Here is a 17,147-nt window from a genome sequence, read left to right on the forward strand (position 1 = left end):
AGGAGAATAAACTCCTGCTGTTTAAGGCACTCAGTTGTGGTAATTTGTAAGGTAGCTCTGGGAAACTAATTCATACCACTGAACAAAAATAGATTTCTTTCTCTATGGATACAATACTGGCACCATTGTTTGGATATATAATGATGGGTGACCTTAGTCTTCCAGTTTATTAATTATTTATTAATTATTAATCACACATTGAATAATTGTCTATGATTTTATCTTGAGTATTAAAAATAAGAATGATTTGTTTGTCTATTTGCCTGTGTTCTCCAATCACCACTTTTTTTCTCTCTCTCTTTCTCTCTCTTTTTTTTGTTTTAGGCAGTTGTCAGTTTTACAATGGAGTCTCTGATTGAAGCAAATACCAAATTTTCCTTGGATCTTTTCGGAGAGATAACCAAAGATGAGAGTAAAAAAAATATCTTTTACTCTCCTCTGAGCCTCTCAGCTGCCCTGGGCATGGTCCGCCTGGGGGCTAGAAATGACAGTGCTCGTCAGATTGATGAGGTGTGTATCCATGAAGGTGCTGCATGGGGTCCTGGACTCCGGGTGCACATTCAAAGTCAGATGCTGATCCTCTGCTGAGCTGATCCACTGCACAGTGGGCTTGCTTGAGTCCTCACCTTCTCTTCAATTCTACCCGTCTTCAAGGTTCTAACTCCATCTCCTTATGGAGCCTCCCCAGCCTCCCCCCAGCAGACAGCTTTTCCCACTCATCTTCTTTGTCTCTATCTCTGTCTACAAGTCTGTCTCTCTATAATTATTGGTAACAGTATTAGCTGGTGATTTTTAATATGCGTGCTTTCTCTCTTGCTTATTCCATTAACTAAATATTTATTAAGCACCAGGTATTTGTCCAGCAGCTCACGTTCTCAGTGTCCTCCTTAACCCTTCTTTTTCTCTCTCACTTCACACCATGTGGGTCAGAAGATTCTGTTGACTTTTCTTTCCAAATATAACCAGAATCCAGATGCTTCTTGCCATCTCCCTGAGGCCTGAACCTCACCATCTCTTCTAACATGGCACTATGGACAGTCTCCTGAAGCTGTTCCCATGGGCCATCTCTTCTCAACACAGCAGCCCGAGAGTCTTTTAAGTCCCTAAATGCTATCCTGGACAGAGGGAACATTCAGTTACTTCCTCTGCATTCAACCCCAGATCTAAGGAAAGAAGCCTTCATTTCTGTGAATGATGGTTGATTATTTTGTTCGACTGCATAATCATTGTTACTTGTCACATTATAAAAATGTGACTGAAGCTCTCTCTTGGTGCTTCCTCCTGTTCATATTGTCTGAAAGACCCTCCCCCGTCATCACGCAGGTACTACACTTCAATGAACTTTCCCAGAGTGAAAGCAAAGAACCTGACCCCTGTTTGAAAAGCAAAAAAGCCATAGAGGTTGACAGTTCTCTGGAAGGGCAGAAAGAAACCACAGAGCCTCTGGATGTGCAGGTGAGCTGCTGCCCTGAACTCCTGCCCTCTTCTTTGCAGACTGCTGGTTCTCGACTGCAACTGGAGAGGGTTACTCATCCCCAGACATGAGTCCTGGCTGCTGTGAACAGCAATAACCTCATGTGACCTATGATTCCTTTGTAATTAGGCTTTTTATACATCCTTGGCCCTGAGTTAGCTTCTTAATGAGTAAGACCTGGTATCTTCTGCTCAGGATTAAAAAAAAAAAAAGTCACTTAGCCCACATCCCCATTACCCGCCTGCCTCCGCAGACCACAGGCTCCCAGGATGGAGTGTGGCTGAAGGTGAAGGGGAGCCAGGGGTCAAGGTGCAGTGGCATCTGCCTCCCTCCACCTCTGCAGCTCTGTTTGGTGCTGAGAGATGCCCTGACACACAACGCTGCCGTGGTCAGCTCAGCCCAGGGGTAGGAAGGACATTCTCCAGGCTCTCCCTACCTTGAAATTTAGGAGGTGGAAGACAATTGGATTTCTTTGTGTCCTTTTGAATACTGAGGAAGCCAGGGTGCCCCTGTGCATCGCTGGGTCCTAGACACATTTTCCTGAGTGATCTTGACTCCACTGTGGGAGCCATGGTTTCCCAGGGACCCCTCTCACCTCCTTTCTCTCTTCTTCACCTCAGAGAACACCCAGCAACTCTGACTGGTCTCTGTGAAAATACCTGTCCTTTAGGGGTGTGCAGCTCTCCTGATAGTCCTGTTTGAGGTCGTGTTTTGTCTCTTCTTTTGTTAGGCCAAGTCCTCCAGTGATAAGAACGAGCTGCTCAGCTGCTACTTCGGAAATCTTCTCTCCAAGTTGGGCAGGGTCAAAGTTCACTACACCATGAGTATGGCCAACAGGCTCTATGGAGAGCAGGAATACCCAATCTGCCCGGTGAGTAGAGCCTGACGGGGACGAAAGCCATCACAGAGTGTGCTGCTTAAAAAGCAAGAAGCTTGATAGTTCACCTGCCACGGGGCACACAGAGCTCTTTCATGGGAGGATGTGCTGTGGACTGGTGGGATGTCCAGGTCACACCTCCTGTCCCACACCCACCTCTCAACTCAAGTTTATAAGGTCTGTTGTAAGTGTGCAGAGTGGGTGGCCAAAGGGTCATGTTCACAGCCGCCTTGGGAGTGTGCGTGGGCTTGGTAATGACATTCTAGTGACCTTCTTTCCCAATCCAGGGGCCTGGTAGATTTGGGCTGCCTTCAAGGCACTTCTCTAGAGTCCCCTTTGGTGCCATGATCAGGCGGCCCCAGTGGAAGTGACGTTCTGGGAGCCAGAGCCGTAGGTCTGGTCTCTGTGACTCAGCAGCTTCTACCTGGCAGAATGTATCTCAACTCGGGCTCTGGTTGCCCTCCAGTCTCCAGGAGGAGCCACATACTAAGCCCAGACATGAGGAGTGTGACCGATGGCACATATGTGTCACAGCTGTTTAGAGTTGGACTATAGAGGGAAGGAGAGAGCCTACTTTTGACCAAAATAAGTGCGTTCTTTTACAGTGGGAATGACCGGTTATTCCTTAAAAAATAAATTTTGGGGATATAAATTCAGATATGATACAATTCATCTATTAAAAGTATACAAATCAACAGTTTTGGTATATTACATTGTTCATTTAAAAATTACAGTAAAAATATACGTAGCACAAAATTTGCCATTTTAACCATTTTTAAGTGCACCATTCGGTGGCCTTAGTTCCATTCACAGTGTTGTGTAGCCATTACCCTATAGACTTGGGAAACTTTTTTGTTACCCTAAATGAAAACTCTGTGGGCATTAAGGAGGACTTTAATTCTTAAAAACAGAAGGATTTTACAGCTAAGTCTCTTAAGTTACTCTATATTTACTTTGTGATGTCTCCACGTGTGGATTGTTCAGATAAAACACTGTCTGGCAGGAAAGCCGTCTGCCATTGTAACTTCAGACAGCTTCATGAGGGTTGTGTCCTGTTCTGCCATGGTGGCTAGCCAGGACTGGGGTAGAGAGAGCCCGACAGGCCTGCTCCCCCAGCATTAGGTGACCAGGAGGACATCTTCCCCATTAGGCTTCCCGTGACTGCCTCGCTCTAAACTTGTGCATCTCCACATGATTTTATTGTGCTCTTTCCCCTCTATTCCAATTGCACAGGAGTACTTAGATGGTGTGATTCAATTTTACCACACGACGATTGAAAGTGTTGATTTCCGGAAAGACACTGAACAGTCCAGACAAAAGATCAACTTCTGGGTTGAATCTCAATGCCAAGGTAAGGAGGACCAAACGCAACGTAGCTGCTATTCCTTTCCGTTTCAGAGAAGACTAAACGGCAAGCCCAGCTTTTCAGATTGTTGGTCTTTTGGGGACAGATGCTGACATTTGTAGACTGTGTTCAAAACTTGTTTGGAATGAGCATCAAATGTTTCAAATGCTTAGATATTTTGGTTATTTATTATTGCTCTTTTGTTTGAACATAAATAAAGATGAAATGCCTGTCAACCAAGCCCAGGGCTGGCAGGAGTTTAACTCTTTCCATGAATTTTAAAGGGTTAGTAAAAAGTTAAGATTATGAAGTTATTCAGAAGGACATGGAAATAATAAAACTTTTATACTTATCAACTTTTCACGATGTGTAAAAATGTTTCCTGAGTGAAGGAGAATGTAGAGACAGTGGCAAGTGTTGACACTTTGAGGCTCGTGTAAATGGGCCCAGCTCCCAGCCAAATGGAGGTCTTTAAATGGAAGAGAGTCTGTAGGAATGCAGAGCGTCTAAACTGGCCATTCCTCCCAGTCATGTTTAAAATAGGCCCCAGTGTTCTCACTCTCAAACCCACGTATCAACCACACTTTCCTGGACACCACGTGTATGAAGTACCCATCATGGACCCTCCCCACCAAGGACACTTATCTACTATGTCCTGCTCTTTTAACTGTTTCCTTACAAATTTTCTTAAAGTCACTCAGATATGTGGCTATTCCAAGTAGCACATAAACCGTGCTGCTTTGGAGTAATATCTTTCTTTGTGAAATACTTATACTTTTCTTGAGTAAGAGGGCCTTCATTCTAGAGATACTTGCATTAGAAACAAAACAAAATGAAACTATGTCTGAAAGCAGGTAAATTAGTCACGGTCATGATGTTGACCACGATGCTGGTTCTCAGTGGCTGTGACTGTAGAATGACAGGGTAGACACTGGAAGGTCTCTTGCTTCCTTAAAACCCATGATTCTCTAAAATGATGTTTCTTTAATAAGTAGAACCATTGTCTCATATTCTGAATCAGTTCTACAGGCTATTGTTATTATTATTATTATTATTATTATTATTATTATTATTATTATTTTGATGCTTCTACTGCTTTATTATGGAGTTTCCCTCTGCTGGTAATTATGGGTCTCTAGCACTTTTGAAATCATACCAGTGTCCTCAGCACTGAATGTTCATTTACCCATTATCTTCCCGTAAGGTATCCCTTGAGATAGAAGTTCATCTGTTATATTAGCATTACTGAGAGCTCCATTTCTTGGACTTAAAACATCACATAACAAAAATAATATGGCACACTTAAAAGTATTCTTTGAGCTATTGAGTATTTCAAAGTTACAGCAATGGTTGTGGTGTCTAATATTTACTTATAATTAATATATAAGTTTGCATGGACTTAATAAGGATCCACCCAAGCATGGAACTTTTCAGTATTTTGTTTGTTTGTTTTGTTTTACATGATGAACTAAGAGTAAAAGAGAGCTAGAAAGGGTTTAAGGCAGGGGTGTGTTTTTAAAAGACGACTCTGATTGTGGAATGGAGATCAGATCAGAAGTGGACAGAAGGAGATGTGAATGTAGATGGTCAGGGCACCAAGACAGAAGAAAAGGAGCTGGTGGCTGGGACCAGTTGGTGGCAGAGGAGGTGGCAAGAGGAGGATGGATTGGAGAAGTACTATGAGGTGGATCAGAAGGATTTTTATCAACCACTTAGGTAGGTGAAGGATTGTTTGGTAAGAGCTAGAGAGTGACTCATAATGCTCTGATCTGAACATTTTAATATACCCAAATGAAGAAATTGCCTATCTGCTACCCTATTCATGTGTCCTATAACATGTGTCCAATATTTTAATGAAAAATTTCAAACAAATTAAGGATTTTACTATAGGGAAATATGCCCTATCCATGATCACGTTTTTAAAAAATTGTTTCTAAGGGCATTGTGGAATGGAATCTGTATGTGTAATTATAGCTGTAATCCCAGTCACTTGGGAGGCTGAGGCAGGAAGTATGCAAGTTCAAGGTCACCCTTAGCAACCCAGCAAGACCCTGTCTCAAAATAAAAATTAAAAAGGACTGAAGATGTACCTTAGTGGTAAAGAACCCTTGGATTTAATACCCAGGACCCTCTCAAAATGATAAAATATTCATGACCAGTTTATATCCTTAGGTTTGAGGTCTTATTTATTGTAGTCATTACTATTTAAAGATTAGTTTTGTTCATAATGTGTATATATGCTTGCTGGATTGACTTAGCTATTCTGTAATGTCTACATATTTTAAAATGTTATATGGTACATGATAAATATGTACAATTATTAATCACCAATTTAAAAGTTCACTTCATTGTGAACTTGCTTCTGGACTCAGTCAGCATTGAGAGGACTTAACTTCTCCAGGTCTTTTTCCTATTTCTTGGTTACTTACAGTGGTCTTGTCTCTCCACTCCATTTCCTCCTAGATTTATCTCCCACTAGCCCCAGGTCAGAGACTCAAACCTCCCACAGGGAAGCGGTCTGAGGTCTCCTTGGCAGTCCTTGGGAAAGGAGGCTGGAGACCAGCCCCCTGTTGCTCTAGGTGTGGCCTAGACAGTGCTCCCTTCTTCCAGTGCACCCCGGGGTTGCAAAGTGCAAGGAACTCAACCCCTCAGGCCAAAAGGGTTTTAGCCTACAGGGCCGAGGCAAACTGCTGAACACAGACCAGGGCATTTTTTGCTTGCCCATGTGGGGGTTGAGGAAAATGTTCATATACCTGAGATAAAGGTAGAGGGCTACTTCTGCCTTCACCGTAAGATGGTAACCCTGGGCATCTGCTCACATTCTTAGTGACCGCAGCCTGGGAACAGCAGTGGACTTATTTCAGTTGTCTTTGTTACCTGGTGCAATGCCCTGTGCCCCTCTCTTCCATCAGCAGGCTTCTGCTTCCTGTATCTAGTCTTCCTCACGCAGCCCCAGGCCCAGCTTACCTCTGGTAATTTCTCAGGGATTTAAGTCCCGGGCTTCCTGAGGTAAAGGTCTTCCCTTCTCAAACCTCAGCCTGTGTTCTAGTAAGTGGTCATTTGGTACATCGGGTGGAAGGATGCACCCCAGGGCGGGGCGCTGCTCCTGACAGATGGAGCTTTCCTAGTCATCCCCAGTGCTGTGTACTGTGGGTCAACAGAGGGAAGACGTCAGGGCTGAGCGTAGGTGGCCTTGCTGCTTCTTGGCTGCTGGGCATCACCTCTAATTGCCGCAGTCTGTGTTCTATAAAGAAGAGATAACGGTACCTGCCTCTCATGGCTTATGTGGGGTGAACTGAAAGAAGGCTTGTGAAAGTCCCCACAAAAGAGGCTTTGTGTCAAGGCCTAGTACATTTTTGTGTGTATTTGTTTGGGTGTAACCGTATATACTGCACCTTGACAAGAGCTTGAAAGAGGCAGTTAATACCATAGCTGTTTTCTCAAGGAGACTCCAAAATAGTCAGGTGGTCGGATCTCTAACTTGAAAGGTAAACCATGGTATTAGCCACCTAATGACAATTCCAATTAAAAGTGGAGTGGAGAGTTGGAGGAGAGTCCCTTAGTTCCAGTGTCTGATTGGATCCTCCTTCAGGGCAGAGTGGGGGTTCCTCTCCTCCTCACCCCCCTTTACCTGTACTGCTTCTCCACCTGAAGCACCCTCACTTTGTTTTCTTGTCAACTCTTGAATCAGACACTCTAACTCTGGGGATGTTAAGATGCATTAAAAAATCCTTGTCTCGATGAAGACTTATGACATAATTCACACTCAGGATATTCTCCGGCGCATCTCTATTAGGTAAAATCAAGGAACTCTTCAGCAAGGACACCATCAATGACAAGACTGTGCTGGTGTTGGTGAACGCCGTGTACTTCAAGGCCAAATGGGAACAACGTTTTGACTGTGACAACACAGTTGACGAACCTTTCTTTCTGAATGAGGTACTTGTACGACAGCCTGTAGACTTTTAGATATTCCATTCATGATTTCCCCTAACAACGGTTTGCAGTATGTGGTCGCCTAACAATGGTTTGCGGGTCTCGGAATTGCAGCTCACATTTACCATCCTAGCACTTAGGGCTGAGCCAAAGTCAGCACCTGAAGTCCCTTGAGCATTCTGTGCCAGGTGCTGCACTGTCTGCTTTCTGTTCATCATTTCATCTGTCCTCCAAAATGACATTATGAAGTGGATGCTACTATTGCAATGTAGGAGTTGAAGGAAAAATGCAAAGGCCAAGTTACTCAGCCATGCATTAGGAGTTACTTCTGTGTTTACCCTCAAACCCATGTTCTAAGCCACTGGGATGAGACGAGGCAGCCAGCCACTGGTTAGCTGTTTTGCTTTGTTATTGGGGACAGTTTTTTCCCCTCTGTGTCCTAGATTGCTGACTTCCCCACTTCAAGGTTATTGGGAGGCTTGGGTGCTCTGGGTAGTGCCCTTTCCTCTGAAGGAAACTATGGACCTGAGGCTGTTATTGAATATGTGGGTGATTACCATTTAGCCATGGGTCCTCTGGGTGCTGTGGAGGGGTCGACCAGGCCAGAGGGGACGGTGGCACGAGACCAAGGAGCTGGGTTGGAGTAGGCCTGGGAGATGGGGAGCTTGCTGGGCTTGCTTTGGCTGACGAGGCTATGGGAGGTGTCTGGATAGGAAGCCTACCCACAAAAGTCTTGAGAACTGATTAAAAACACAGGAAGATCTCGTTGGCAGAGGAAAGACTGACTGCTCAATGGACAGAGGCTCTCCTAGGAGGGGTTGCTGCCATGGTTGGGAATTCTGGAACAGACTCTTCTCATCTTGAAGAAGCCCTGTTCTCAGGGAAGTTGGGACCATGGGGTTTGTGAGCTCACATGGCCAACTGTGACTTCCTGCCTCGTCACCCACAGAATGAAGAGAAGACTGTAAAGATGATGAAGCAAAAGGGCACGTTTAGAATCGGCTTCATAGAGGAGCTGCAGGCACAGATCCTGGAGATGAAGTACACCACGGGGAAGGTCAGCATGTTTGTCTTGCTGCCACCTTTCTCTGCAGACAACATTAAGGGCCTGAAAGAGGTGAGTCTGCATTTCATGTCTGTACTGAGTTCACCTGCAGATCCCTGGAGAACAATACTATTATTATCCACCAACCTGAGAAAGAATGGTATCTTAGCTATCAGAGATATTGAAGACTTACAACGATTTGAATTAGATTAGATATCTTTTCTTATTTGTTTAAGCGAAACTATTGAAATAGAAGTGTCATATCTTAAATCGTAGCCTTCTGCAATCATTTTTCCCAGCCAAGGAATCTGAGTGCTGAGTCACTTGAGAATTGTCACAAATGAAATAGCTTTCCATTTTCCCTGAGTATGCTGACTTCTGGTCTCTTCCTTAGACTACTTTGCTGTAGTTCAACTAAAGACTCTCTAAGTGCATTGCATTTTCGGATGCAAACACTTTGACAAAAATACTTTAAGGAATTAATGCAGGCTGGGGAGGCTCTCCTGGGGTAAAAAGATAGATGAGGGAAAAGGTGAGAGAGAAATACCACTATAGTAATCACAATAACAGTAACAACGATTATTCAGAATTTACCATGTGCCAGCACTTTGTTAAATACTTCACATATGTTATTTTGCTCAATCCTTGAGAGAGCATAAACATCTTATCTCTGTTTTATAGAAGAGGAAATTTAACTTTGAAATGTTAGGGCTTGCTCAGGCTCGCCCAGCTGAGCTTTGCTGGTCTTTGAACATGAGTCTGTCAAGCACCAAAGCACAGTGGAACCCAAATTGTCCTGTAACTTTTAGAGAGGAAAGAGGTTTCCTTGGAGGAGTTTTTAATGAAATCAGAGACCATTTGAGGGTTAGAGAAAGATCTTGAAGGTTGTATGTAACTGACTGTCAAAACGGACTTAGGCACTTAATTCTTTGCAGGTTTACAGTCTGATCCTTAATGTTATTTTCTTACTCTTGTAGCTTGAAAGGAAAATAAGTTATGAAAAACTCAGGGCCTGGACTAGCTCAGAAAACATGTCAGAAGCAAAAGTAGCCATCTCCTTCCCCCAGTTCACCCTGGAAGACAGCTATGACCTCAACTCCATTCTGCAAGACATGGGTATTACGGATATCTTTGATGAGACGAAGGCTGACCTTTCGGGAATCTCTCCCAGCACCAATCTGTACTTGTCCAAGATTGTGCACAAGACCTTCGTGGAGGTGGATGAAAATGGCACCCAGGCTGCTGCAGCCAGCGGGGTGGTTGGCATGGAAAAGTCACTGCCGTCCTGGGTGGAGTTCAACGCCAACAGGCCTTTTCTCTTTTTCATCAGACACAACAAAACCCAGACCATTCTTTTTTGTGGCAGGGTCTGCAGTCCTTGAAGGGACCCACTGTCCAGCACTGGGGTGTGGGAGGAAAGTGGCAGTGGTCTTCCTTCCCCTGTGTAATGAGGGCACCTGTGCATCTGCTGCTATCCAGAGCTGACTGCATCCTGTTCCAGCCCCGAGCTACCTCTCCCAGCCATCAGCCGGAGTTTGTCCTGATCTTTTTCACCCTGAAGCTGATTTTCATCTGCCTGTTTCTAATGAAGGGCCCTTGCTGCCTCCCTCTCCCCTTCTACCTGCGACTTTCAAGCATATAAATTCACCCTCTGTGACCTGATCAATGCAGTTTCGAATGGTATTGATTTTATGTAAGATACCTACCTCCTTATGAAGGAATTCTGAAAGCTCATTGACAGAGTACCTTTCAGAGATGAAAAACTCAGAAGCCACTTCAACATGGGGGTAGCAAGAGTAAACGTTTGGAATGTGTTTGGGAAACTCAGCTCTGTTCTAGGGCAGTTATAGTCCTGGCCCTTGCTGGGCAAGAGGCCCTGCCTCCTCCTCTTACTTCTTCCACTGCATGGAAGATGTCCTGGAAGGTCTTTTCACTTGGGAGAAAATAGCATCTGGGGGTGTATTTAAACCGTAGCTCAAGGATGTGTGGATCCCCAGCCAGCACTCACTCTGCATACAGCGGGAGAATATTTGTATTGTGAATTTGACACTGACCCAGGAAAGTGATAAGAGGATCTAAAAAAGTTTGGTCTCAGTTTTTCTTATCAAAACTGCTAGAGTATCATGAAGCACTTCCCCTGTCTCTTCTTCATGCCCTTCCTTGGAGAATTCCCATCTGTAGTTCATTGCTGCCAAATGCCCAGTGTGTTGTAGTGGGCAACTGGGCTCCACACTCCCTGCTCTCTGGCAGCAGGGACCTATTTGCCCTTCCAGGGGGCCTTATGCCTGGTGATGCTACTGGTAGGAACAGTCCTGTGCCTGGGCTGATGCAGGTGGAATCCTTCCCAGGACGTCTGCTGGCTTCACACTGAGCTCTAGGTCACTGTGTGTATGACACCTGAGTGTGCAGACCCCAGACCCCCCAGCTCTGTTCTCCTGGAGAGCTCTCTGAGTTCATGATATCCCTTAGTGAAAGGCCCTGAATGACCACTGCCATGTCCAACTGTAGGGATTTGTCAGTCTCTTTTGTGATTTGGGTTGTGGTCCAGCTTTATTGCCATGCCTGTGACTCTCCTGCTCCCATCTGTCTCTGTGCTGGTTAAGGGTGGCTGTGGCAGTTAACTTAGGAGTAGGAAGGTCACCTTTACATGACCCCATGTGGCCTTCTCCCCATCCCTTGGGTCTTCTTTGTGCTCTGAGAGACAAACTCCATTCTCTCCCTGCAGTCTTCTCTTTGTGGAAACTTATTGATGGAGTAGAACAATGTGTCACCGGTGATGTGGGGCAGTGTGTGCTTTTCTTGTCTAGCAAGATTGACCTTGCAATATGGCAGCTGGAGGCAGAAAGAGCACCAGCTCGGTAGGTTGCTGTGATTGCCAGAAAACCCACAAGATGAAAATCACGAGGAGGACAAACTCCTCTGCTTTTCAGTTCAAGGTCCCCTCCGTCCGCAATGTTGACTGGTAAAACAAACAAGGAAATGAAGATGACAAAACAATTGCTTTCTTATTGCTATGACTATTCTGGTAAGGGGACCATGGGTGGTTAGGCCCTTACAGGCCCACTGACGCTGTGCAAACAGACCAGAATCCCTAAAATCCCAGTAAACAGACTCTGTGTTCTCTTTTATCTTGACCCAAGTCCTCCTTGTGATTTCCTACAGTGTTGAATAAATATTCTCCCCTCAAACTCCTCCCCACTTTTTTCCTTGAGCTGGGGCAAGCCAGAACATGTTGCTCCATTCCTAATTGCTGTTTACTTCTTTTGCATGCATGGCATCTTCAAAATCACAACATCATTAACACGAAACAGAGGTCCAACTGGGGCAGCAGAACGAGGAATCTGTGCAGCTGTCTCAGTGGATTCTTTGCTCCATGAAGAATGAAGATGAACTCCACGTGAATTCTTCATCCTCATTCTCATGTTAGGCTTTTGGTTCCCCAAGTCCATTTTCTTATCCTAGTCTTTGCACTCAATCGAAATAATCCAAATCTTTTTCTTCTTACTCAATAAAAATAACAAAATAAATTCCCATTCATGCATATTTATAACTGAGGATATTAAATCTATAGACTTAATTTGCAAGTTGTCACATTCTAATACAACAGGTTTTCCTTCTAAGTAACGTTATCTATCATGTGCATCAACGTTTTAGCTACAGACGGGTGAAAAAGATTTCAAAAGCATTCAGATGAACAACAGTGGGGTTGAGAGAAATCCATACACCCATTATTGACACACAAACATTCTGAGTAGATCATCTCATAATCCAGGTGAAAACTATGGGGAAAAATATAGGATTATGAAAAAAAATAGTGGTAAGAAAAAAATACATCATGATATAGATACAAAAAGGAGACTTTATAAGAATGATTTATAGCAAGAAGCAGAATAAAATTTTAGAAAACTTTTTGGTGTGCTTAATAGTATTTCAATAGACCAGGCATCTATGGGATTAGATTAGATAAATGCCCTTGAAATATTAGAAGACTGCCAGGGGAATCAAAAACACAAGAAGAATTTAAATAGGTTTTAAAGGCAGTCAAGGAGCGAAACTGGCTCACTGGAAAATTAAGTGATGAATAGGGCACATTCGAGTTCTTAGAATGTACAAGAAATAACAGGAGGGAAGTTGGTAGACACAGAGAAAGAATAGAAAGTAAACCCAAGAATTATGGTGTTTCTGAGGAAGAAAGCAGATTACTGGCATGGATTCAATAATCAAAGACATAATGTAAGAAAACCTTCTTGGTTGTCTGATTACACCTATTGATTTCCAAGAAAAGTAATAAAAAATGGACATGCCAAGAAAATTGTAAAACAAATGGTTGAGAAAATAATCCTATCAGTACCTAAGGAGAAAAGAAAATAGTTTATGTGTAAGGATTGAAAAAAAACAAGCAGATAGAACTTAAACACTTTTTTTGTTTTTGTTTTTGGTTAAGTTTCTGAACACAATGAAACCTAGTATGAAGGGAAAATACATGATTAAACAATTTCATATTGGTCAAATTGGTCTTGTGTGAAAATACAAAAGAAAATTGTTTTCAGACATACTTTTGTGTGTGAGTGTTGTTATGTTTAAATTCCCAATACCTGGCACCATGCTGGAAACATCACAGAAACTAAAATTAAATGCATGTTGCTTTGAGTGAATCTAATACAGCCAAGACTCAAAAATCCAGCATCGAAATCCCTTCAGTAAAAATATGACCTCAGTTTATAATCAAAGTAAAAAAAGATAAATTTCTTATTTAAAATTCTCACTATGCTTAAAAATTTTTGGCAGCGGTAACTCTTTCTGTTAGCGCTGATTTCCTTCCTTCCTTCCTTCCTTCCTTCCTTCCTTCCTTCCTTCCTTCCTTCCTTCCTTCCTTCCTTCCATGTTGGATCCAGGCATGGAATGAGTTTCAATACTCTGAATAAAACTCCAGCCATGAAATCTCTGAGTTGGAACAGTGGTAACACCTAATGCTATGGTCTTGTTGAGTGCCCAAATTGGTCAAAGACCTTCATAGGCAATAACACATTTAATCCTCTCAGTTATCCTGAGGAGTAAGTTTTTATTATTGTTCACAGTGAACAGATGATAAGTAATTGCCTTAAAGTCACACAGGAAGCAAATAGTTAACCCTGGATTTGAACCAGGCTGTCTGGCTGGATGTCTTATAGTTGAGAGATAACCACTACTTTATCTTTCCCAATAGAAGTAAAGAACACAAAGGATTATTTGCTTCCATTTTTTTTTAATTCTACATATGTGAACTGTGAAGGCTAAAAACTTATTCAAGGTAAAGTTCTGGGTGGTGGAGTAGAGTCTAGAGAATGCTGGTTCTTAAAGATTGTGGATAGAGGACGCAGGAAGCTGCTGTTTATAAGGTAGCAATAACAGCAGCCAGGCAATAATCAGAGAGAAGTTTCCATGCAAAATTTGAAGCCATTGGTCCATTTGTCTAAGAGCACACCCAGTTCCTCCCATTCCCAAACTGTGAAGGCCAGCTGTGGAAAACCCCTAAAATGCATGCACTGGCCCCCTAATGAGGAGATTGAATGAAAAAATAAGCCTATCACATAGACCTTCCAAATGTGTGACAAATACAACATAGTGAGGAAATCAACCTCAGCTGAGTTACTAGGTCAAACAAGAGACTTTAAACATGTAAATAATAAGATTAATAACATTCATAAAACAAGGCCAGGGAATTAAGAGATTCATTTATAGTTTCTGGGATTAATTTAGTTATTACAAATGATCAGTAAATAGACTGAGTATCAGAGTGCACACAGCTGAGGGTCAGCTGGAAGATTGAGTTTTGGAGTTCTAGGGAAAAAACATAATAAAAAGGCAAAGCAATAGAAAGTACTTAAAAAGGTTAAGAGCCATTTGAGGTAGTATATGAAGTTCCAACATTCATTAATGGACATTTCAGGGATAAAAACAGAAATAATTGAGGGAATGAAGTTCCTTAATATGTACGAAATTAAAAATAATCATACTTCCACCCTGGCAAAATTATAGAGGATCAAAGAAAAAAGAAAGTATTCTAAAAGCATCTTGAGTTACAAGAAATAGAATTTATAAAATGGAATGAGAATCAGATTGAGCTCAGGTTTCTCTTTGGTCCTTCAAGAAGAAAGAACCTTATTTTAAAGTTCTGAGGAAAACAGGAAAGTCAACTGTCTTGCCCATACAAGTTGTGGGTATTCAAGTGTGAGAGCAACTTGCATGAACAAGGACTTCAAGTTTCCTACCTGTCACCTTTAACCTAAAAATCTAAAAATGAACTGGCGAAGAAAATCTGGGATATGGCTAGCAATGATGGAGAGAGAGAGAGAGAGAGAGAGAGAGAGAGAGAGAGAGAGAGAGAGAGAGAGAAAGAAAGAATGAGAATTCATGAGGGACTGCCATGTGTGAATATGGAGGCTAAGAAGTTCCAGCAATGGCCGTCTGCCAGCTGGATAGTCAGGACAGCCTGTGGCATAGTCCAGGCTAAGAGGGAAGGCTAACCACCAGGTGAGTGCAGGTGTGTGTGTGTGTGTGTGTGTGTGTGTGTGTGTGTGTGGTGGTGGTGTGACTCCTGATATGAGCATGACTCCAAGTCTCCAAGACTGGGCAGCCAATGGTGTTATTCCATTGTGTGGTGTGTGTGTGTGTGTGTGTGTGTGTGTGTGTGTGTGTTGGGGGGAGTGCTATTTATGTCCACTCTGAAATTATGATTTGTGGTATTCTTCAGGGTTATAGCTGCTTTTTAAATGATATTTAGTCCATGGGGTAGTGTTATGTTGCAGCTTTGCCCCCTCATGATTGATTTATTGGGGAGTATTTCCATCAGCTGAAAGGTGTTGCTCCACTGTTTTCTTTTCATAGTAATTGGGAATATTTTTTGGCACTTATTTTTCCTGTGCATACAAAGCATTCCCGACTAAAAATGACTGGCAGCTGTGTGAAGGTACTTTCTGTGCCTCGTTTTGTTTACTTGGTTCACGATTGCCCTCTTCTGTTGGAATAGTTAAGTGCAGTTTAAAAAATAAATGGTACTATCAACATGGATGTGGCTGCGTTACCGTAGTGTGCTGATTTTTAAGTCCTTTGGGTTTAGACCAAGGAGTGGGATAGCTGGGTCAAATGGTGGTTCCAGTCCAAGTTTTCTAAGGTATCTCCATACTGCTTTCTAGACTGGTTACACCAATTCGCAGTCCCACCAGCAATAAATGAGTGTGCCTTTTTCCCCAAATCCTGTTTATAGCAGCTCAGTTCACAATAAACTGTGGAAGCAAACTAGATGCCCTTCAATAGATGAATGAATAAAGAAACTGTGGTACATATACACCATGGAATATTACTCAGCATTAAAAGAGAATAAAATTATTTGCAGGTAAATGCTGGAGCTGGAGAATATCATGCTGAGTAAAGTAAGCCAATCCCAAAAAACCAAAGGCTGAATGTTCTCTCTGATAAGTGGATGCTGATCCATAAAGTGGGGGGGGAGGACATGGGAAAAATGGAGGAACTTTGATGGGACAAAGGGGAGGGTGGGGGGAGGAGGGGGCATAGGGGTAGGAAAGATGGTGGAATGAGATGGACATCATTACCCTAGGTACATTTATGACTGCACTTATGGTGTGATGCTACATCATGTACAACCAGAGGAATGAAAAGTTGTGCTGCAATTGTGTACAATGAATCAAAATACATTCTGCTGTCATATATACCTTATTAAAATAAATTTTAAAAATGTAATAAAAACCAAGAAATTAAAAAAAACAATCAAAGAAGATTAATATGGAGAAATATAAATATTCATAAAAATCTTCATGTGACAATATGGGTGAAAATATATATATATATATATATATATATATATATATATATATATATATATATATATAATCTTACACAGGGAAATTAAAAAAAAATGGTGCCTTACTTGCTATCTTGTTGATCTGCGTGTTCACAGGTTTGAAATTAAGTGGCTTCTGTGACACTCTGGCAAAGTTCTATCAAAGGAATAAATATTGGTTAAAAATATACTGACACTGTTCAGAGATTTTTAGGATCATCTTTAGAAAATCCAAGTGATCAGCAGAAAATTTACCAAAAGAATGTTCTTTACCATGGTTTTCTAGATCTGACCCCCAATGCTCAGTAATAACTACTGACAGATGAAATACTTTCTTTAATTTATAGCATTTAATTCTGTTGAACATTACCTTGTTATTTACTTATTGTAAGCATCTCCCCAACAGAATGAATATTTAATGAGAAAAAAGAATCTTTTTTTCATATTCATGAATGTACTTCATTACTTAAACTAGCATCTGATTCAGAGTAGATGTTTAAAAAATATTTGTTGAATAAATAAATGAGCAGAAAAACCCAAACCCATATTCACAGAAGCACCAAAACTATAAAATGTCTATGAACAAACCTAGTGAGACATTTTTGGAATAACTCTAAAAGGGAAATATTA

General features: G+C 42.1%; 1 protein-coding gene across 2 annotated transcripts; it reads left to right on the forward strand.

Annotated features, from left to right (window-relative positions):
* Positions 1-330: 330 nt before the first annotated feature.
* SERPINB12 (serpin family B member 12) lies at positions 331-10,059 on the forward strand (the record flags this gene model as incomplete). Of its 2 annotated transcripts, none has more annotated exons than XM_081262638.1 (7): positions 331-510; positions 1,324-1,455; positions 2,205-2,345; positions 3,585-3,702; positions 7,493-7,635; positions 8,582-8,749; positions 9,655-10,059. In XM_081262638.1, 7 exons carry the CDS (start codon positions 343-345, stop codon positions 10,057-10,059), a joined length of 1,275 nt encoding a protein of 424 aa, XP_081118764.1. The 2 variants fall into 2 exon arrangements, with proteins under 2 accessions (XP_081118764.1, XP_081118763.1); XM_081262637.1 differs by having other exon boundaries at positions 343-510; positions 1,324-1,401.
* Positions 10,060-17,147: the final 7,088 nt, after the last annotated feature.

Source organism: Spermophilus citellus, assembly GCF_964194105.1.
Source record: "Spermophilus citellus genome assembly, chromosome: 12".
Lineage (NCBI taxonomy): Eukaryota > Metazoa > Chordata > Mammalia > Rodentia > Sciuridae > Spermophilus > Spermophilus citellus.